This window comes from Rhincodon typus, chromosome 33 (assembly GCF_021869965.1).
Source record: "Rhincodon typus isolate 14 chromosome 33, sRhiTyp1.1, whole genome shotgun sequence".
Lineage (NCBI taxonomy): Eukaryota > Metazoa > Chordata > Chondrichthyes > Orectolobiformes > Rhincodontidae > Rhincodon > Rhincodon typus.
The window spans coordinates 1,260,862-1,284,957 of NC_063364.1; the positions used below are offsets into that span (position 1 = coordinate 1,260,862).

Genomic DNA, 24,096 nt, shown 5'->3' on the forward strand with positions numbered 1-24,096 from the left:
GGAGAGCTCAAGGAAACAATTAGGAAGACAAACAGGGATCAGGGAAAAAAAAGGTGATGATGGGCAAAATTAGGGAGAATCCCAAGATATTCTACTAGTATAGTAAGGGGAAGAGAATAATCAAGGAAAGAGTTGAACCCATTAGGGACTAAGATTACATTGGTAGAGTGTTTAATGAGTACTTCACATTTGTCTTTACACAAGAGAAAGATGCAGGTACAGAATTTGAGAAATGGACTGTGAAGTGCTTGAGCAGATTGATACAAGAAGGAAGGACGTATTGAAGGTTTTTACAGATTTAAAGGTGGGCAAATCTCCAGATCCAGATGAGTTGTATCCCAGGCTGCTGTGGGAGATAAGGGAGGGAATAACAGAAGCTGTGACTCAAATTTTTAACTCCTTTCTGGCCAGAAAAGTGGTGCAGATGACTGGAGGACAGCATTACATTCTGCTTTACAAGAAGGGTGGAAGAGATCGACCAGGGAATTATAAACCAGTGAGTCTCATATCAGTGGTCAGGAAACAATTGTAAAAAGTACAGAAGGAAAAAAATTAACTTCATTTAATGAAGCAAACTTTGATCAATCAGAGAGATCAGAGAGAAATCATGCCAAATAAATTTTCTAAGCACGTGACCAAGTGTGTTAGATTTCAGCAAAGCTTTTCACAAAATCTCACATGGGAAACTAATAAAGTAGGTAAAAGCACATGGAATCCATGGTAACTTGGTAAATTGCAGCCAAAATTGGGTTAGTGGTATTAGAAGTCTGTTTATGTGTCTTAAGGTCAGTGTCCAGGGGTATAGCAAAGGGATCAGTAATGGGTTCCCTTACTGTTTGTGTTTTCACGAATGATGTCGATGAGAATGTGTGGAGATGATAAATAAGTTTGTAGATGACAAAAAGACTGGGGTTTACTCGGAGGAAGAAACGTCTTAGATTATAGGAAGATATGGACAGGTTGATTGGATGGGCAGATCAGTGGCAGATGGAATTTAACCCGGAGTGTGAGGTCATGCACTTTGGAAGAAGTAACAAGATAAGGGAATACTCAATGAATGGCAAGACACCAGGAAGTTCAGAGGAACAGAGGGATCTTGAGGTGCTTGTGCACAGATCTTTGAAGGTGGCAGGGCAGGTTAATAGGGAAGTTAAGGCAGCCTTGCCTTTATCAGTCATATAGAGTCGTAGTCATACAGCACAGCAACAGGCCCTGTGGTCCAACTTGTTTGCGCTGACCAAACATCCCCACATGACCTAGTCCCTTTTGCCAGCATTTGGCCCATATCCCTCCAAACCCTACCATTCATATACCCATCCAGATGTGTTTTAAATGTTGTAACTGTATCCACTTCCACCATTTCCTCTGGCAGTTCGCTCCATACATGCACCTCCCTCTGCATGAAAACGTTACCCCTCAGGTTCTCTTTAAATCTTAGCCCTCTCACTTTAAACCCATGCCCTCTAGTTTTCGACTCCCCCAACCTAGGAAAAAGACCTTGGTTATTTGCCCTATCCATTGAAGCATAGATTATTAGAGCAGGGAGGTTGAGTTGGAGTTGTACAGAAATTTGGTTAGGCCACAGCTGGAATACTGAGTGGAGTTCTGGTCACCAAACTATAGAAAGGATATGACTGAACTGGAGGGGGTGCAGATGAGATTCACCAGGATATCGCCCTGGGATGGAGCATTTCAGCTATGAAGGCAGGCTGGATAAGCTCAGGTTGTTTTTATTTGGAGCGGAGAAGTTTGAGGAAGGACCTGATCGAGGTGAATTAGGTGATGAGGAACATGGGCAGGGTGGATAGAAAGCAGCTGTTCCCCTTAGTCAATGGATCAAGGGCAAGGGGACACACTTTTAAAATGAAAGGCAGGAAGTTTCAAGGGAACTTGAGGAAACCTCTTTTCACCCAGAAAGTGGATGTAGTCTAGAAAGCATTGTGAGAGAGAACAGTTGAGACGGGTAACCTGGCAACCTTTAAAAAGGTAGTTGGATGAGCACTTGAAGTGTCATAACATTCAAGGCTATAGGCCTAATGCGGGAAAGTAAGACTATTGGAGATACTAGTACATTTTTGGTGGTACAGACTCGATGGGCTGAATGGCCATTTTTGTATTGTATCATTCTATGCTATGTAATATATTTGTATTTCCAAAAGGCCTTTGATAACATATCACATATAAAGCGACTTAATCAGTTAAAAATCCACAAGTGTTGGGGTAGTACATTAGCACGGTCAGAGGATTAGCAAACTAATAGAAGACAGAGTTGGTAAAAAGAGGGGTGCATTTTCAGAATGGCAATTTGTAACTAGTGAGTTGCATAGGAATCAGTGCTCAGACTACAATTATTCACAATTCATATTAATTATTTGGATCAATAGGTGAGAGTAACACAAGTGTCTACTGTGGGATTATAGGTAGTTTAAGTGAGTGGATTAAAACTTGGCAGATGGAATATGTGAGAAGATGTCAAGTTATACGCTTTGGAAAAGAATAGAGGAACTGAATGTTATCTAAATGGAGAAAGACTGCAGGACACTACAGCACAAAAATTAAGGAACCCTCATGCAAAAACCACAAATGCTAGCATACAAGTTCAGCAGAAAATAGAGAAGGCAACTAGCCTTCATTTCAAAGGAAATGGAATATAAAAATAGGGAAGTCTGGTTAAAACTATACAGAGCACTAACTAGTTAGATCACACCTAGAGTATTGTGAACAGTTTTGTACCTCTTACGTAAGGAAAGATATAGTAGCATTGGAGCCAATCCAGAGAAGGTTCACTAGGCTGATTCCAGGAATGGAGGGATTTGATTACGTACATTGAGCCTATACTTACCATAGTTTAGAAAATGAGAGATAGCATTATTGAAACATACAAGATTCTCAAGGGGCTTGACAGGGTACATACTGAGAGGTTGTTTAACCTTTTGGGAAAGTTTAGGACTAGAGAGCATTATCTCAGAATAAGTCACCCATTTAAGACAGATGAAGAAGTTATTCTCTGAGTGTAGAGAATCTGTGGAATTCATTACCACACAGCACTGTACCAACTGAATTAAGTTTATTTAAGGCTGAGATTGAAAGATTTTTAAATCAGTAAGGGAATCAAAGATTATGGGGATAAGGCAGGAAAGTGGAGTTGTGGATTATCAGATCAACCACAATCTCATTGAATGGTGCAGCAGACTTGATAGAATGCCATTCAGCCCATGTCATATGGTGTAATGAGCAGAACTTAAAAGTACACATTCTTCAAACTGAAATGCTATTACTGTGGCAGGTGTAACTTTGATTTTTAAACAGGAAACTACAGACTGAATATACTCATTATGGCAGGGCAGCATTTCTTTTCAATTTTCACCTCCACATAACGATGGTCCCAAGACATCCAGCACCCACTCTCCACTCCCAGAAATGCAAATCCTGCTCTTTACCTCTTCCCTTTCCATATCCAGGAATCCAAACACATCTTGGAGGTGAAATGATGCTTCATGTGGAGCTCTTTCAACTTAGTGTACTGTATTTGCTTCTGTTATGGTCTCCTTTACACTGGGATCAGCAGACCCAGATTGAGTGATTGCTTTGGTGAAATCTTCTGTTCAGTCTGCAAGTGTGACCTCAAGCTATTAATCTCTGTCATTTTAATTCTCCATCCCACTCACATGCTGACCTCTCTACCCTCTGTCTCCTGCATGTTTAAGTAAAGCTCAACGGAAACTCGAAACACAGCGTCACATCTTTTGAGCAGGGACCATGCAATCTTCAAGACTCAATACTGTGTTCTACAATTCTCCTTGCTTTGCACATCAAAATCAGGCAATAAGTCTGCTGTTCCAACTTACACTTTTGGACTCACCTATTGGTTTTTCACCTGTTCAGTTACCAGCCCTTCTTCGAACCACCATTCCCTTTGACATTTAATTTCTACTTTCTTTCCCCATATCACAGACATTCCTTAGTGTCCTTTCTAGCTGCCTCTTCTGCCTTTATAAAATCTTCCACTTTTGACAAAAGGTCACCGACTCAAAACGTAAACTCGGATCTTCTCTCTCTTTCTCTCCACAGATGCTGCCAAACCTGCAGTATATCTCCAGCATTTTTCTCAGCAGGATCAGGACATGACTCCTGACATGTGGAATACACTTCTCCCTGCCTCTGTGCCACTCTCATTGTCCCAAAGTTTCCCTCTTCCCCTCCAACTTCCACACTTGTTTAAGCACCCAAGATCCCACCCACAATCCTGATGTACCTCCAACTACCTCTCACATTTGCACAGATATTGCCACCTCTAAATGTACCCCTTCACCTGTCCAGACACTGCTGTCTTTATCGAGCTCCCCTTACATTTAGACATTACTTCTCTATCTGAATGTTCATCTGCCCTGAAATTGCTGCCTCTAACCAGTCCAGCAACAAGGAAAAAGATAGAAAAAAAGTGTTAAAACAAAAAGTAACAAAGAATAAAGTAAAAGTGAAAATAAATAAAAATAAAGGGAAGAGAGATAGAGGAGGAGTAGTTTTCTGATGCAAGGAGCAGTTAGACAGAAATCAAGAAAAGATTGACAGGTAGAACTAGTTCTTTCAAATTCTGCCAGCAGATCAGTACATCAAGTCAAGATTCCCACAGGAATGTCTCAATCACTCATGGTCAAGGTAATCGTCATCCCTGCCCTCCCTGTGGCTGACTGCCATTGACGTCTGGTTTTGACCAAAACTTGGATCACAGATGAAGATACCATGCCCCTTACAGAAATCTCAGTCTAGGCTGCCCAAACCACCATGGCAAGGAGCTATGACTGTTAGATTCTAGAATCATAGAGATATTTGGAAACAGACCCTTTTTTCCCATTTGTCCATGCTGACCAGATATCCTGAATTAATCTAGTCCTATTTTCCAGCATTTGGCCCATATCACCAAGCCCTTCTTTTTCATATACACATCCAGTCGCCTTTTAAAATGATGTAATTGTACTAAACTCCACTACTTCCTCTGGCAGCTCATGCCATATATGCACCACCTTCTGCATGAAAAAAGTTGCCCCTTGGGTCCCTTTTAAATCTTTCCCCTCTCACCTTAAACCCAAGCTCTCTAGTTCTGGACTCCCCTATCCTGGGGTAAAGACCTTGGCTGTTCACCCTATCCATGCCCCTCATGATTTTATAAACTTCTCCAAGGTCACCACTCAGACTCCAACATTCCTGGGAAAATAGCCCCAGCCTATTCAGCCTCTCTCCTTAGCTCAAACCCTCCACCTCTGGCAACATCCTTGTAAATCTTACCTACAGCAGGGAGACCAGAATTGAACACAGTATTCCAAAAGTGGCCTAACCAATGTTCCGTACAGCCGTAACATGACCTCATAATTTCTATACTCAATGCACTGACTAATAAAGGCAAGCATACTAAAAGCCTTCTTCACAATCTTGTCTACCTGCAACTCCACTTGCAAGGAACTATGTACCTGCACTCCAAAGTACCTTGATTGTCCCCACTTAATGCTCAAGGCACCTTCTCCTTATTTGAGGTCCTCACTCTTCCACCATACCCCTTCCAAAATGTTCACAGTCTCTCGTTCATTCAAAGGTTCTCTCAGAGACATACCTTCAATCCTTTTCTCCCCCTTGTTCCCTGTACAAAGCCACAACTCAGATTGTATGGATTTCGACCTCAATCCACAATCTTGCCCTTTCTCTTTGATCTCACTGCCATCCTGTCTCTCTAACTTTCACAGGGTCATGGCCATTCCCTTGTCCTTTCCACTTCCCCAGCTTCTCCAGTTTCGTTGTCTCAATACAGAGCATTAGTGGGAATTTCTGTTCACTTTCTCACCACCCATGCTCCACTTCCACTTTCTCACGCAACATCCTTCTGCATTCACCGTAGAAGCAACTTTTTCAAACCCCTAAGTGGCCCATTCACCAGGATATGTCCGCTGCTGTCCAAGTGCTTAGTTACTTCCCTATCTCCCAATTTAACAGCAATTCCCATTATTAAAAAAAAATTCTTTATTAGTATTTCCCAATATTGTCCCATCTTCATTCACCCAATCTGAAGGGACACGGACTTGAGTAGATCCGACACAGAACTAGTTTAGCAATTCATCATCAGATCTAGTTGGGCCACATTAATCCCTATCTGGCTGTTCACTTATTAACCAGTATCATTCTGGAGAACAAAATTAACCCAACTCCTTTTCTGCATTACTATCTCCTCAACTCCATTCCCTGCTCCTTCCATTCTCTCCAGTAAGTCCAAGAGTTCAGCAACTTCTTTGTCACTAAGAATAAGACTATTATTTAGCTGCTTCTAGCCACTCTATTTTTCCCCATCCTTATCTTGCTAATGATTTATGAGACTATAATTAATCTGACATGACTCATTTGTGCTAGAGATAAGGTCCACAGCTCCAGAAGTTTGGGCAGTTTAGTGCACACAAACATTTCCAGAGCCACAATTCTCTCAACTAATAAAAACAATTGCCAGTTAAAGATAACAAGGTGTAGAGCTGGATGAACACAACAGGCCAGGCAGCATCAGAGGAGCAGGAAAGCTGACGTTTTGGGTCTGAACCCTTCTTCAGAAATGGGGGAGGGGTAGGGGACAATGAAATAAAGAGCAAGAGGCGGGGAGGCGATGATGGGAGGTGGATAAAGGAGCAGATAGGTGGAGAGAAGACGGACACGTCAAGGAGGCAGGGATGGAGCCAGTAAAGGTGAGTGTAGGTAGGGAGTTGGGATGGGGGTTGGTCAGTTGAGGGAACACAAACAGGTCAAGGAGGCAGGGATGAGGGTTGATCAGTGAGATGGGTGGAGCGGATAGGTGGGAGAAAAGACAGACAGGTCAAGGAAGCGGGGACGAGCTGGGCTGGTTTTGGGATGAGGTCGGGGGAGGGGAGATTTTGAAGCTTGCGGAGTCCACATTGAGACCATTGGGCTGCAGGGTTCCCAGATGAAATATGAGGTGCAATTCCTGCAGCCTTCGGGTGGCATCGTTGTGGTACTGGAGGTGGCCCAGATGGACATGTCGTTCAAGGAGTGGGAGGGGGAGTTGAAGTGGTTAGCAACTGGAAGGTGCAGTTGTTTGTCACGAACCGAGCGTAGATGTTCCACAAAGCTTTGTAGAACACGTACGCTCAGGTTCGTGTTGCTGATCCATAGAATTCCTACAGTGTGGAAACAGGCCCTTCGGCCCAACAAGTCCACACTGATCCTCAGAGAATCCCACCCAGACTCATTCCCCAAACCCACCTAATCTACACATCCTTGAACACTATGGGCAATTTAGCATGGCCAATCCACTTAGCCTGCACATCTTTGGACTGTGGGAGTAAACTGGAGCAGCTGGCTGAGATGTGTGGATTACTGGATGTCGGTGAAAAGCAGACTTGAACACTGTCCGTTGTCAGATTCAACTTGTCCTATACTCCCAATATATACTGTTGTATTTAAGTCAGACTTAGTTCTTGATCAGTAAAGGGGACCAAGGGTTACAGGGAGAAGGCAGAAGAATGGGTTTGAGAAACATATCAGACATGATCAACTGGTGGAGCCAATTTATGGGGCCAGGCGGCCTAATTTTGCTCCTATATCTTATGGCCAAACACCGGGTTACTGTCTGACCCCCAAATCACTATGAAGAAATTATAAATAACTAGAGTATTAACCAACCCCATAAACTATTCCTGTTAGTCATTTCAAACTCATCTCAAGCAAGAAATGGAGAATCGTCTGAATTTAGACCACCAGGTCTGTCCTACATGTGACTCTAGATCCAGGGTCCCGACCTGAAACGTCAACTTTCCTGCTGCTCCGATGCTGCCTGGCCTGCCGGGTTCCTCCACCACCACACCGCAGTCTCTGATTCCGGCATCTGCAGTTCTTGCTATCTCCATAGCATTGTCTTAACTGCCCTCTAGGCAACTAGGGATAGGCAATAAATACTGGTACAGCCAGTGACGCCCACACTCCATGAATGAATTAAAGAAAACATAAACAACTGCCGTGAAAATTAAAATGAATTTCCTGGTAGCGTATTGATCTCCTGGTTGTCCTAAAATTTAGAATTAGTACCTATTTGCCGGGTACTACACAGATGTTTTGAAACGTTGTGCATTGAGCAATCTTTCCCAAAACTTTAACCGCAGGGTTTACAGCTGAAGTTAGCCTGTGAGTCAATGTGGAACAACCTGCTCTTTAGGCAAACTGCTAACAACGCGAGTTTTTACAAAGCAGAGCCTAGTCCGAAGCAAGCACTGTCAGAAACCCAACATTAAGCCACGGTTCCCCTTACCTGCTGAGCCGGAGACACAGCCACACCGGGAACCTACCGACGGTCCACTTTCTTTTGAGTCGCAGGTCGCAATGAGGAAGTGAGAGAGAGGATGTGGGTGGAAACACAACGAGTTCAGGACAGTGCCCAGGGAGGAGTCAGCATGAGGCTCAGTCCCACCTCCCTCTGCCTTCGCCTATTTCCCTCCCTCAGCTTCCCCACACCCCGCCTCCGTCCCTCCCCTCTTCCAGTCACCACCTTCCACCAATTTACCCCCTCACCCCTAAGCTTCTGTCCTCTCTTCCCCTCCATCTTCAGCCTTTCCCAGTTTCATTGCCTGCAGAGACTCATATCCCTCTCTTACAGACTCACCTCCTGATTCTACCATCCGTTGACATTGTCCACAATCTTCATCTCACCTCACCCCTCTCATAACCTGTCCTGTAATGGAATGAGTGTCAAATTCCTCAAAGAGCTGCCCCTGGTGCTGCAATTCTCACTTGCAGCATTTGGCTTTGGAACGAGCAGATCTACACCGTACCCATAGACACTCCCAGATCTATCACCTCACAACAGCTGGAGAAGGAATCCCAAGGACAGGGCTTGGGGGAAAATGGGATTCCCAGCTCCCTCAGGTGAGCTCAATGGGAATGTTAATGACCTTAATCTCTTGAACCATCAAAAAGCAACGTTACCTTTCCCTAGGGTCCCAAACAATTTCTTTGGACAAGCACGTCTTTTTGAAAACAATTTGTCAGGAGATGATTTCCACTTAACTTTAAAGATTCACTTTTTCTTCAGCATTTGTTTCCAGCCAGCAAGGTCAACCTAGAACCTATTCTCAGTCAATTTCATATCCTTCTCCTCAGGCAGTCCTTCAGAATCGAGAATGACAGCTCCTCCCTCTGCCACAACATGGATTCTGTCCATCAAGACGCACTCTGGACGTGATCTTCTGTTCTGGTGTTGTGGGTGCTGAAGCGAGTAAAAAGTCCAGTGCTGGATCCACAAAGCCTTTTGTAGGTCGGACAATGCTGTTTGCTGAAGCTGATGAATGGATAGCTGAGACACTTAAATTTTCACACGTTCCTTCCACTGTTTGCACTTGGCCCCTGTCTGGGTCTATTGGAGACACTCAAAATGGCTGCCTCCTTTGAATTGAAGTGAATTGAAGCAAATCATTTGTTGTCACATGTATTCAATATAAAATACAGTGAAAAGTGTGTACTGTTGCCATGCATAGACACCATTCACATTCATTTAAAATAAAAAGTGAAGAAAGATAACTTAAAGAGAGTCCAACTTTTCCTTCTCTGCTTCACCAGTCCATAACACGCTGCTGTCAGAATCCCACTCTGGGCTTTCCTGCCTATGCCTTACCGCCACCCAAGTCATGCTCCAGGCTTCCCAGCCCATGCCATGCCGCTGCCAAAGTCTCACTCCGTACTACACCAGCCCATGCCATGCTGTCCGCCCCAGGGGCCCACTCCAGGCTTCATAGGCTGGACGACTCTGTAGACACGCTGCCTCTGAAGATGCTGCCTCTGCTCTGGAGCTCATTGAAGATGCCTTCCTACTGAAGAGCTCTCTTTATCAGGTAAGTTTGAGCTAAAACTAAAAACTGAGAAAAGAAGAAGGGGAAGAAAGGAATAATACAAAGAAAAAAAGTGGATGAAGAGCATGTGGCAACCAGCAACTAATATCACAGAGGGCTATCAAGGTGCACAAATTCTGGGAAAGAGTTATCAGGTGAGTTGAGAATAAAGAAGAAAGTAATAAAGTTTAAGTCAAGGTCACTATGCATGCATGGGAACACATAGAGTGTAGTAAATAGGTTGATCGGCACAGATTGTCATGTGGAAGCTTGATATTATGGCTATATGCAGAGACCTGGCTTAAGGAACGTCCAGACTGGGTGTTTAATATTCCTGAATACAAGCTGATCATGAAAGCGAGGAAATTGTGAAAAGGGAAGGTCTGTTGGTATTAATCAAGGAGAGCATTTCAGTGCTGGAAAATGAGAATGTCCTAAAGGGGTCAAGGACAGAATCAATTTGGTTAGAGTTAAGGAACAAAAAAAATGTGCAATTACTTTGCTTTGGTAGTCTTCAGACTACCAACTAACGGGAAGGATGCAGGAAAACAAATTCCCAAAGAAATTTTAGAGAGTAGAGAGTAGAGGACTTTAATTGTACAAATATAGCCTGGATAGTAGCAGTGTAGAAGGCAGAGAGGGGCAAGAGAATTCCACTCGTGTTCAGGAGAATTTTCTACAGCAGAATGTAGACCTGAGTCTGAAGTTTCACTCTTAGGTTAAGAGCTCAGAATCAGGACAATTCCCAGGAGGAAGCTGGGATTTTCATTTTGGGGCTTGCAGGTGTTATGCAAGATGGGCTGCATAACAAACGCAGAGGCCGGTAAGTGTGGAGTTGGGCTGGTAGGACCCTCTGAGTTGCAGCATTTTGTTGAAGTTTAAAAATATCATAAAACAGCCCTCACACCCCTCATAGCCCCGTCCCCATCCATGCCAAACTGTGTTACTACATTCATCACTGAACCTAACCCCGGAGCTCCATTTACTCTCCATGCCTACCTGTGCCCGTAAATGCATTCATGACACTTGAAAGCTCCAATGCTCCTGTACCCAGTTCGCACACTTTGTAGCCCCTGTGCCAATATAGTGCCAATTCATTGCAACTGATGTGGCGTTAGTTTGTCTAATGCCTAGTTTGACAGCAGGATATTTTAACTGATACAACAAGGAATGACATACCTCCTGAAACATAGTATTGAAGAATCTAGCAGATGTTTATTAGAACTATTAGGTACAAATATTACATTCCTCAGGCACATATGTGTCAGGGCTAAAATTAAGCTATTAGGTTACAACAGAGGAGCATGCTTCTAGTGGAGTGTCATGCTTCAAGTGATCCAAGGTAGATGGAGGATGAGACATTTGTACTCGTGTCATATGCTATGACACAGTGATGATATCATTAGCAAATCTCTTAAAAGCATGCTGATTCTGGTACATAATACAACATCGTCCTTTTCCTAAGACAAAGCAAAATCAAATAGATGAACATGGTTTTACATGGGCATGTGATGACTGCTGCTTGGTAAATTTTGGTATTTGTTTTAAAACCAACTCCATGATTTCTGTTGGTGAGTCTGCTGAATGTTGAGCTTGCTTTTGCCTGGCGACAGTTGATTTCATCAATTAATGGGGCGGCATGGTGGTGCAGTGGTTAGTACTGCAGCCTCACAGCGCCAAGGAACCAGGTTTGATTCCATCCATCATGTTCAGGGATGTGTAGATTAGGTGGGTTATGGGGGAAGGATCTAGGTGAGATGCTGTGGGGCTCGGTGTGGACCAGTTGGGCCGAAGGGCCCGTTTCCACACTGTAGAGAATCTATGATCTATGATCTATGATCTATGTGTTGTTAATTGAATAATTATATAGACAATGTAAAACAGAGGTTGCAAGACTAACATTTCAAAAAGCAATGTAATGCTTTTGAGGTTTGATAACTAGTCCTGATCTGGTGATCGTGTCTGCGACTGGATAGATACTTGTTGTTCTCTGTTGGACATTTTTGAAAACTTGGTTGTCTTGCTGTTCATTGCTATCATTCAACATATTATCATCAAGTGTTCTTCCTCATTCTCTTCAACTACAGTCAGTGATTCATACATTGGCCTGAGCTGACTTCTCTTCCTTCACAATATAGCACCATGATCAGTAAATGACTTTATATGATCTGGTCTGTTTGCACACATTAGAAAGTTTTGCCTATATCCAAGTATTTGGATTTGTATTTCTAATTCACTTTCTCTTCCAGTGCACAATCTTGTTAATTCTCTACTTGCTCACTCATTGTGTAGCACTTTCATTCTCCTCTCATTTTGAAGAAGAATGTCCTGTGTTTCAGAATGGTTAGACAATAGGTTGATGAGTGTAGCCTTTCTGAGCACACTCTGTGCTGTGGATGGAAATCCCTTCACCATTGATGTTTCATAAAATATCAGCAATGCAATATGAAAGTCTTGCTTTGTTGCTCGATGCTTAACGATTGTTGATTGTACATGCCACATATTCTGCTAGACCACCTGAGAGAGACAGTGGGGTGGTAATGTGATGTGGGTTCCTCCCCACTGAGTATACAGATCCTGAAATCAATTGAGGATTACCTGTAGTCATTGTCAGACATTATCTGATCTGGGAAATGAGTAACTAGATGCTCTGTGATTGAGATGATGATCAGAGTGATTTAAAAGGATTTTCATGTAAAATGTTGTCTATTATTCCCAGTGAAATATGGTAGTTGTGCTTACAGGCTATCACTGGCATGTGTATCATATATTTTGCATTGTTTTTATGTGTGTACTATTAGATAAATCACGCTGTAAATGAATACTAATTAGGTGAACTTTTATCAGGAATATTGATTTTATAAACCAATGTTAAATAGTTGAGATAATAAGAACTGCTGATGCTGGAGTCAGAGGTAACACAGTGTGAAACTGGAGGAGCACAGCAGGCCAGGCAGCATCAGAGGAGCAGGAAAGTTAACGTTTTAGGTTGGGACTCTTCTTCAGAAATGGGGGAGGGGAAGGGAGCTCTGAAATAAATAGAGAGAAGGGGTGGGGCTGGGGAAGGTAGATGAGATGGTGATAGGTGAGTCAGGTAGGCAGAGGTGGGGATTGGTCAGTGAGGTGGGAGGAGCGGATAGGAGTGGAGAGAAGATGAACAGGTAGTATCAGGTCAAGGAGGCAGGGATGAGAGGGAGGGTTGGTCATGGGATGAGGCCGGGGGGTGATGAGATTTTTAAACTGGTAAAGTCCACATTGAGACCGTTGGGTTGTAGGCTTCCAAGGCGGAATATGAGGTGCTGCTCCTCCAGTTTTCAGGTGGTGTCATTGTGACATTGTTAAATAGTAGAGATCAACTCTTTCACGCTGTTTTTCAAAATGTTCAACAGTGTGGGGCAGCACGTGGCTCAGTGGTTAGCATTGCTGCCTCACAACGCCAGGGACCCGGGTTTGATGCCACCCTCAGGCGACTGTCTGTGTGGAGATTGCACATTATCCCTGTGTCTGCTTGGGTTTCCTCCGGGTGCTCTGGTTTCCTCCCACAGTCCAAATGTGCAGGCTTGGTGGATTGGCCACGCTAAATTGCCCATAGTGTTCAGGGATGTGTAGATTAGGTGGGGTATAGGGGGATGGGTCTGGGCGGGGTGCTCTGAGAGTCGGTGTGGACTTGTTGGGCCAAAGAGCCTGTTTCCAAACTATAGGGATTCTATGATGATCTATGATTGTTGACCCAGATGTGACTCAGTCTCTGATATCAACCCAACAAAAATTTTATTCGAACCTTTTGCTTAAAAATTGATCTTAAACATGTGGCTTCTACACAATACTTTACATATTCAATCTTGTACATTAGGGGAATCATAATCTATGCAAATTATGGTTTGTGGGTGCACAACAGATGAGACTGTGTTTCCAATTTGAAAAAGCTGGACGGAGATAAAGGTAAAACTACAGACGAAATGAAGCTACTTCACTCTCAGCTAATCACAATGTGAAATAAACCAGTTGAGAAAGCACTGAGTGGAGTAACACCAATGGAGTCATGAGATATTAGAAATGTTCCTGTGAATGGTACTGAAGAAGTGAATGATATATTGAGAAGGCAGTTGAATAGGATTGAGGCAGATAGAAAACAGATTTGGTTAAAAGATATATTCAGTTGAGAGGATTGAAGGGTCAGAAGGGTATATATGAGATTAAGGTCAGAGTTTGAGGTTCACTAACACGTAGAGAGAAGGTGGTTACTGAGTTGATCCTTGATCTTTGTTTCCCTAATCAATCTTTTTCATTCTAAATGATCTGTTTTCGATGTTAGATATTTTCCAAACAATTTGTTCAAAGAACAAAGAGAAAGAACAAAGAAAATTACAGCACAGGAACAGGCCCTTCGGCCCTCCAAGCCTGCACTGATCCAGATCCTCTATCTAAACCTGTCGTCTATTTTCCAAGGATCTGTATCCCTCTGCTCCCTGCCCATTCATGTATCTGTCTAGATACATCTTAAATGACGCTATTGTGCCCACCTCTACCACCTCCGCTGGCAACGCGTTCGAGGCACCCATCACCCTCTGCGTAAAGAACTTTCCACGCATAGCTCCCTTAAACTTTTCCCCTCTTACCTTGAAATCGTGACCCTTAGTAATTGAGTCCCCCAATCTGGGAAAAAGCTTCTTGCTATCCACCCTGTCTATACCTCTCATGATTTTGTAGACCTCAATCAGGGCCCCCCTCAACCTCCGTTTTTCTAATGTAAATAATCCTAATCTACTCAACCTCCCTTCATAGCTAGCGCACACCATACCAGGCAACATCCTGGTGAACCTCCTCTGCACCCTCTCCAAAGTATCCACATCCTTTTGGTAATGTGGCGACCAGAACTGTACGCAGTATTCCAAATGTGGTCGAACCAAAGTCCTATACAACTGTAACATGACCTGCCAACTCTTGTACTCAATACCCCGTTCAGAGTTACGACACACTCTGTAACTAGGACCTCCTGGCTCAGAGGTATGGACACTACCACTGTGCCACAAGCGTCCTTTCAGTGAATCGTCCTTTTCTTTGAATCGACCTGTTTCAAAATGTTATGACACACCTCTGGAGCAGGCAGGACTTGGACCCTGGCCTTCTGTTCCAGCGGCAGGGACAATACCACTGTGACACAAGTGTTGTTTTAGTGTTAATCATCTATCCTCTGTCATACAGCCTTTATTCGTAAATGACTTGGTAAATTCAGTTTAGCAAATTTGCCGATGACAGCTATATGGCCATGTGATGACTGTCCATGTGGACAGCAAATGGGCTTTTAATGCAAGAACTGCAGTACAATGCATGATGGAGCACATTAAAAAATACATTTGTTTTGATTAAATTAAAGAATTAAATTGGCAACAACTTCATCTAGTTTGCTTATGAAACAGACCCTTTGAAAGTTGCTTAATTGCCGATGATAGATACTGCATTCAGCCTGGAAGAAAGAATGCTAACAGACTGACTTTTCTTCTCTGATCTCTAATATTCTTTCCAGGTACACTGAGAGTTCCCCACACCATATAAATGTTACAATGGAAAATTAGTTTGATGTTCAAAATACAGAGACAGTTCTCATAATCCAAACAATAATTTATAACAAAGTGTTACATTGTAATGGACTTCCAGTAATTCATCAAAAGGCGTAAAATCATCAGCTAAACCCTTACAGACATGCATGACATTTACTCGATAAAATTGTGTTGATTCAAAAAGTATTTTCAGTAATTGAAGGGAATAGATGTTCACAATTCCCAACTTGAGACTTCCACACTGACTCTGAATCCAAATTATAGCGTCATTAATGAGTAAATCTCCAAAATTGACAGATGTGGAAGGTTTGAGACGTATGTGTCTAAATTTAAGGATTATATACAAAAGATAATTTTATAGAATGCAGCATTTGCATTGAACATTCCCAAGATGAATTTGGATTTTTTTGTTTTTCATTCATAGGATGTGGGCATGACTGGCTAACTCAGCATTCATTGTCCATACCCAGTTGGTCAGAGAGCAGCTGAGAGCCAGAAATATTGCTGTGGATCTGGAGTCACATGTAGGCCAGACCAGATAAGGATGGCAGTTTTCTTCCCTAAAGGACCAGATGGGCTTTCTATGACAATCGACAACAGTTATTATTATCATTAGACTCTTAGTTCCAGATTTTTATAGAATCCCTACAGAGTGGAAGCAGGCCATTCAGACCATCGAGTCCACACCAATCCTCCAAAGAGCATCCCACCCAGCTTCATCCCCTACCCTATCCCTGCATTTTTCATGGTTAATCCACCTAGCTTGCACGACCCTGGATACTATGGGCAATTTAGCATAGCCAACCCACCTAACCTGCACTCTTTGGACTGTGGGAGGAAGCTGGACCCACCCGGAGGAAACCCACACAAACATGGGGAGAATCTGCAAACTCCACACAGACAGTTGCCCAAGGGTGGAATTGAACCTGGATCCATGGCTCTGTGAGGCAGCTGTGCTAACCACTGAGCCACTGTGCTGCCCATTAATTGAATTCAAATTCTGCCATCTGCCATGGTGGAATTCGAACCCAAGTCTCGGGTCTCAGGGTCAATAGTCTAGGATTATACCACAATGCCATTGCCTCCCCATTATAACTATCAATAACTGATTTCATATTTTCCATTTGTGAAGCATTTTGAGATGTTTTTCGGCATTAAAATGATGACTGTTGATTATCCACCTATCGAATTACTGTTCGTGGTTAGGGAGTTTGTAACCAGCCAATACTCTCCCACTGAGTGAAGGTCTTTGCTGAGACTGTGAATCTGTAAAGTTGTCCAGTAAATGTTGATGAGTTTACTAACCATGCTAGTATAACCTTTCACCTGCACCTGCATGTGGAAATAAAGGGAGGTTCCTGCAGTCACTATTACAGTATACTTTTTATTAGATTGAACCTACAAATTCTAAGTTATAACAAATACAAAATATTTAATTTGTGCAAAGTCAGAAATTATTTCTTAAGAATTTAAGAGCTTTGTCTAGTTAGAAAATTCAATTTTGTCAATGTCCATGTCCTTATGATTCAGCTCTTCTCCAGACTGCTTCTTGTACCATGTCACGTGGTCTTTTTCATCATTTTAATGGTCATTCTGTGTGATTTTGATGGTGACGGTTTTCACTTCTGTGTATTCCCTCAGTCCATATTCACCTCTGTGAGACACAACACAAGGGTCAGTGCGTACCATCAATCCACAGATATCAATTTAAACTCTCCCAGTGAAGACCAGCACCTTTTGGACATTTGCAAGGAGGTGACCTGCAAATCCCAAATCCTCACCCCATGCACTAAAGGAATAACCTCCAATTTGTTTTTACAGTTTCCTTAATGAAGCTGTTGTTCCTGTAGAGAGAAATGTGCTATCAATTCACTGGTCTGATTTAAGTGAGGTTGACTCATTTATATTGTACAATTGAACAAGATCCCATTCCCAGCTTGTCCCTCCACCTAGAACAGTGCTCAAGTCAATGTAAAGGCAAAAAGAGGGTCCTGTCCCTGTCCTGGCAGGAGAATACCACTTTATTTCAACTACTCTGAGAAACTAAGGCTTTGGTATAAAGCTACACTGATCTGTCTACCAGATACTCAGCTGTTAACTGGTGTAAATGGTTGCTAAAGCCTTGCTTACATTTATTCTGTTCAGCCTGGATATTACTGAGGCCAGTGTTTACATCAGAGCATTAAAGCACCAGGAAACATTAGACTGCCTAACAACCGTCAACCAGCAGTAACAGGAAGCTGATATAAAAACTAAATGTTTGCACAAACATCACTCTAATGACCAGGCTTTACTGATTTTTTTGGTTTGTGATAATTAAAAACATTCTGAAAAGCTGATTTAGCCTGTGAACAACTGTCAGAAGCAGTGAACCAACTGGGAGGGACAGCAGACAATGTCCCGTTCCAGGAAAGTTACAAGTACTGAATTTAATAATTTTAGCACTAAGACAGGGCCAGTGGCTGGCCTGCTTTAAATAAATCAACCACAATCACTGCAGGACATCTGAATGAGGCTGAGGATATTGTACAGAATCTCCAACTGCGTCATTTTCCATGTCACTGAATGAAATCTGCTGACAAAGTTATAAATCCAATTCAACTAAAAAAGGCAAATAAATTGATGGGGTTCTTTTCTCCCACAACATGCTTTGTGTCCAGATTATCATTGTAACTGGGTGGTAAGGGACAGCAAATGCCATGACTTCATTAATAAAGTGAGTTCTAGCAGCAATACTTTTGGACCCAATGTTATAACCTTAATACTTCAAATGGGAAAGTGACATACTGTGGATGCTGAATATCTGAATTAAAACTAGGAAATGCTGGAAGTACTCAGTAGGTGAGGCAGGACAGCTAACAATTGAAACTAACAACCTTACCTCTAAGCTAAAAGGTCTGTGACCTGAAGCATTAACTGTTTCTCTGTCCGTAGATGCTGCCAGACCTGCTGAGTTCTCCAACATTTTCTGTTTTTGCTTCACTGGGGTCTGGGATTCAACTATTGGAGGGTTTGAGATAGAAAAATAGACTGGAATGGCTTGTTTTTTTTCACTGGAGTATAGGAGATTAAGGAGTGACCTTACTGAGCTTTATAAAATCATGAGGGGCATAGATAGGGTGAATGACAAGGTCATTTCCCTAAGACGGGGGAGTTCAAAACTGGGGGGTATATTTTTAAGGTGAGAGAGGAGGAAGATTTACAAAGGACATGAAGGGCAACTTCTTTACACAGAGAGTGGTTCATGTGTGGAATGAACTGCCAGAGAGAGTGGTGGATGCAGGTACAGTTGCAACATTTAAAAGTTACTTGGATACGTTCATGAATAGGAAAGGTTTGGAGGGATATGGGCTAACACAGGCAGGTGGGACTAGGTTAGTTTGAGAACATGTTCGGCATGGACTGGTTGGACTGAGGGTCTGTTTCCATGCTCTGTGGCTCTAAGACTCTATGGCTGTTTGAGCCAAGCTGTCTTCTGCCTCTTTTTCAAGTCTCTGTGGTGCAGATTTCCCCTTTCTCAATGTCAGCTTGAATCTGGTGTCAAGTCCAGCGGATCTCCAGGGATCTGCCATAGTGATATCATCAAACAGCATGAATAACTAATAACATTGAATTATCCTCATAGACAGATAGGAAAATAAACTAGGAAATAAAACCCACTGAAACTAATTTAAACTAAATTTAATCAGAAAACAAAATACATGCTTGAGTTAACAAGGTGCAGAGCTGGATGAACACAGCAGGCCAAGCAGCATCATACGAGCAGAAAGGCTGACGTTTCGGGCCTAGACCCTTCATTAGAAATGGGGGAGGGGAAGGGGGTTCTGAAATGAATAGGGAGAGAGGGGTCTAGGCCCGAAACGTCAGCCTTTCTGCTCCTATGATGCTGCTTGGCCTGCTGTGTTCATCCAGCTCTGCACCTTGTTGTCTCGGATTCTCCAGCATCTACAGTTCCTACTATCTCTGACATGCTTGAGTTATCTGGATTGGATTAGGGTAGAAACTGAAATTCCATTCACATTCTGCAAAAATTTATATCTATGGATTTTTTTTATCATAATAGAAAAACTTGTCATTCCACACATATAAAATGATTCTTTCAGGGTCAATGAGAGTGTTTAGCAATATTTTGATGGGCTGAATGGTCTCCTTGCTGAAACGATTCTATAATTAAAAGTTTACTTGCTGCTAAAAACCCAGAACACTTCATCCAATAAGGTATAACTTTCTTGAGCATTGTTACAGAATGAACAGAAGTTCTCAAAAGTTTTCCCATTGAATAGTCCTGGGGGAAGGAGAAGCAGTTTCCCTCTGTGGTAGCCTAGAATTACAGACAGCCAACACTCTGGATTGTGCTGTGTAATGATACATGTGAAGACTATGGAAGTTACTGTCAGGTTTAGCGATATAACAATATTGAATGCTGACGGTCTCACTGTCATTCCTACTACAAACTCCAGGCCTTACATGGGCCACAAAGACTTGAATGAGCTTAATGTTATGAAGGGTGGAAAATGGGAGGCTGGTCAAGAGTCCATTCAAATCATCAGGTCCTCAGATAATAAAAGTGTACATTGAAAGTTTCAACAGCAGATGGACTGAGATGGGTGCAGAGTCTGGCTATGTTACAGATGTACAATTAGCAGCACAACTCAGATTTAATCCAGGGAAAGGATTGGAGTTTGTGGCAGGGACTAAAAACAGTAGCTTCCATCTTCTCAATTCAGGTGGAAAAAAATTTCTGCCTAGATAATTCTGATTGTCTAACAAACAGCATATAAATTAGTGACCAGTGGCTGAATTGAGAGATATGGTGGGGTGGTAGACCTGAAAGTTGTCGGCATAAGTGTGGAATTTAAACCGAAAGAACTGCAGTTGCTGAAAATCAGAAACAAAGACAGAAATTGATGGAAAAGCTCAGCAGGGCTGGCAGCATCTGTGGAGAAAAATCAGAGTTAATGTTTCGGATTGAGTAATCCAGGTTATGTTCTGGGGACCCTGGATTGAAAGCCACTGCAGCAGATTGGGGAATTTGAATTCAATAAAAGAATGGAATTAAAAGTCTATGACTACCTACATTGTTGTAAAAAACCATCTGCTTCACTAATGTTCTTCAGGGAAGAAAAACTGCCACCCTGACCTGGCCTGGCCTACATGTGACACCAGACCCAGTGAAATATAATTGACTCTTATCTGCCCTCTGTAATGGTCTAATGAGCCACTCAAATGTGTCAACCACCAGAAAGCCTCAAAAAACAAATGAAATCCAGTGACCACCTGGTATTGACAAGACACCATCAATGACAATGGCCAACTTAGATGTGTCGACCCTGCAAAGTCCTCCTTACAAACCTTTGGGGACTGATGTTGAAATCAGAAGTGCTGTCTCACAGACTAGTGAATCAACAGCTGGACATTATCTGTTAAGTATGATTCCATGACAATTACTATTTCCCAGGCACCATCATCACTATCCTGGATTTGTGCCGTCTTGCCAGCAGGACAGACCCAGCAAAGGTGACAGCAGTAGTGATATACAGTTTGGAGGGAGTTGCCTTGGGAGTCCTCAACACTGACCCCAGAACCCATAAAGTGTCATGGCTTCAGGTTAAACATGGGCAAGGAAACCTCCTGCTGATTTTCATGCACTGCTTTCCCCCTCTCCCCTCAGCTGATAAATCAGTACTTCCTCCAAGTGATGTTCAAAATGGTGAGCAAGAGTGCAGAATAGGCTGGGGAAACAATAAAGGGGAACCAAGAAATGGCAGAGGAGTTGATTAAATATTTGCATTGGTCTATACACTAAGACACTAATAGCATTCCAAAAATATTAAATATTCAAGGGGCATTATGAGGAGAATAAATAAATATAGTAACTATTGCTACAGAAAAAAAAAAGTACAGAAACTAAAGGGACTAAAGACCAATAAATCTCTTGGATGTGATGGGATGCACCCTAGGATATTAAAGGAAGCAGCTAGAGATAGTTGATGCACTAGTAGTAATCTTCCAAGAACCTTTAGATTCTGGAAAAATAACACAAGTACGGAAAGCTGCCAACGTAACACCTTTATTCAAGAAGGGAAATGGTCAACCGTAGGCCAGTTAACTTATCATCTGTTTCTGGGAAAATGCTAAGTGTATATTATGAAGGATGAAATAGCAGAGCATTTAGAAATACATAACATAATCATGCAGTGAAAATCATACCTTACAAATTCTTTAGAGTTCTTTGGGGAGATAAGCAGATAGATAAAGGGTATGCAATGGATTTCTTGAAGGCATTTGAAAATATCATACATTAATCTACTTAACAAAATAAGCTCCTGTGGTGTTAGGGGTAGTATATTAAATGTAGAAACATAGAATCTAGGAGCATGAGAAAGCCATTCAGCTTTTCAAATCTGCCCCATCATTCAATATGATCATGGCTTATCTCTGCCTCAATGCAAAATTCCTGCTTTCTCACCATACACCTTGGTGCCTTTAATATGTAAAAAAGTTCTCTCTATTTGTCTTGAATATGTTCAGTGACTTATGCTCTAAAGACTTTTGTGTTAGAAAATTCCACAGGTTCACCACCTTTTAAGTGAAGAAACTTTACCTCATCTCAGTCCTACCCAATATCTTGAGACTCTGCCCTCTGGTTCTAGAATCCCCAACCAGGGGAAAAAAACCTTCCTGTCCAGCAATATAGTGGGATGATAAGCTAAATAATAGATGATGGAGAGTTGGGATAAGGGGTGACATTTTCAGGATAATAACCTGTGACTAGTAGGGGCCAGTGATCAATGTTGGGGTCACAATTATTTACAATACATGTTAATGACTTGGATGAGGAAAGTGAATGTACTATGGCCAAGTTTTCAGATAACACATCAAAAGGGTGTGTGAGGATGACACAGAGTCTGCAAAAGGATATAGACAAGTGAGTGGAAAGATAGAATATAATGTGTGAGGTCATGCACTTTAGCAGGAAGAATGGGGAGGTGAATAGTATTTAAATGGAAAAAGACGCGCATAGATTGATGTGGAAGTTCTTGTGCATAAATCACAAAACGCGAGCATATGCATTCAGCATGTAATAGGGAAGGCAAATGCAACGTGAACTTGTGGACTTGAATAACTTGTACAAATCTAAGAACTATGGGTAAAGTGGTCAAACAGTGTGAACTGTGCTGAGCAAGAGCAGGAACTGGACTCCAAGAATGTACTGAACATGTAGAAACTGCAGCATGGGAAAGTCACAGAACAATGGAAGCAGGAATTAGTTTTGGAAACAGGTGATGACAACTGCCAATTCAGAAACACACATGCGCGTGATTCCAGAAACACCACATGATGTAGCATTCAGATTTATGCACAAAGGAACTGCATATGCACAGAAAAAAACACTACTGAAACAGTTCAGTGTGGGATAGGTGTGAGTGAGGACAAGAGAGAAAGTGAGGATGGGGTAGTGTGAAGTTGGCAATGGGGCAGGCAAGTGGTGTGGAATTGTGGTTGTGTGGGAGAGGAGACAACCATCCCACCCATCTCTTTCCACAGACCCCTTTCCCAACAGTTCCCTCCACCACCCTTCACAGCCACCCCATTCTCCCCTCCATGGCCCCAGCAAATTTAAAGCCAAATCATATGCTTGAATTTATCACTATATAGTGGACATGCACGTGGTGTAAGTAGACATGGCCTTTTTATTAGCAGTTTTCATAGTCCCTTGTCAGACTTCCCTTGTCATCCATTGATAACAGAAAAGGGATGAGGGAAGGGATTGGGGTTAGGGCTATTCTTTCCGTTTGCATTTTGAGTTTCAGATTTAAGTTTCTGATCCAGCATAAAGAGCAGACAAGATATCCTGTCCCCAAACATTTTGAAGGTTTCACTGTGAACTACACATTGTAGATGATGAAGTTTAATGTCTAAGCAATTCCTGTCTGGACGGTCTTTTCTGGATATGGTAGTCAGCCTCAGTCATTAGATATTCCTTTGAATATTCCTGAAAGTTTGACAACTTACAATTCAAGTGATGTTGGCAGCCATTTAAGTGTCATTAAGAGAAAAGAAAGATTTAAAAAGGGCATGAGGGGCAACTTTTTTATAGAGAGAGTGATTTGTGTATGGAATGAACTGTCAGAGGAAGTGGCAGATGTAGGTATGGTTACAATGTTTAAATGACATTTGGATAAGTTCATGAATAGGAAAGGTTTGGAGGGATATGAGCCAAGCACAGGCAGGTGGAACTAGTTTAGTTTGGAAACACGGTCAACATGGACTGATTGGACCAAAGGATCTGTTTCCATGCTGTATGACTTTCTGGATCTATGACTGAATATACTCTGATGGCGGATTTCAGTGTTCACCACCAAGAGTGACTTGCCAGCAACAATATTGATCGAGTTGTCAAGCCCTAAAAGACATTATTATTACACGGAGTCTGTAACAGATGATGAGGGAACCAACAAGAGGGAAAAACATACTCAGCGTCATCTTCACCAATCTGCCTGCATGATTGTATCGGCAAGAGTGACCACTGCAGTCTTTGTGGAGACAAAGTCCTGACTTCACAGGATACACAAACATTGTGAGAATATATAAACATTGTTTGGGATTATCACGGTGCTAAATTGGAATGGATCTAGCAACTCAAGAGTGTGTATCCATGAGGC

General features: G+C 42.3%; 2 protein-coding genes across 6 annotated transcripts in view; both read right to left on the bottom strand.

Annotated features, from left to right (window-relative positions):
• lrrk1 (leucine-rich repeat kinase 1) overlaps positions 1 to 8,432 on the bottom strand; it is a 191,774-nt gene extending 183,342 nt beyond the window's left edge. For all 4 annotated transcript variants that reach the window (XM_048615947.1, XM_048615946.1, XM_048615948.1 and 1 more), the window contains exon 1: positions 8,297 to 8,432. The gene's annotated coding sequence lies outside the window, so the exon portion shown is untranslated. The remainder of the gene's footprint in view (positions 1 to 8,296) is intronic.
• A 7,937-nt stretch (positions 8,433 to 16,369) lies between these two features.
• aldh1a3 (aldehyde dehydrogenase 1 family, member A3) overlaps positions 16,370 to 24,096 on the bottom strand; it is a 139,036-nt gene continuing 131,309 nt past the window's right edge. For both annotated transcript variants that reach the window (XM_048615912.1, XM_048615911.1), the window contains one exon: positions 16,370 to 17,084. In XM_048615912.1, the coding sequence (XP_048471869.1) occupies positions 17,012 to 17,084 (73 nt within the window). In that variant the 3' untranslated portion in view covers positions 16,370 to 17,011. The remainder of the gene's footprint in view (positions 17,085 to 24,096) is intronic.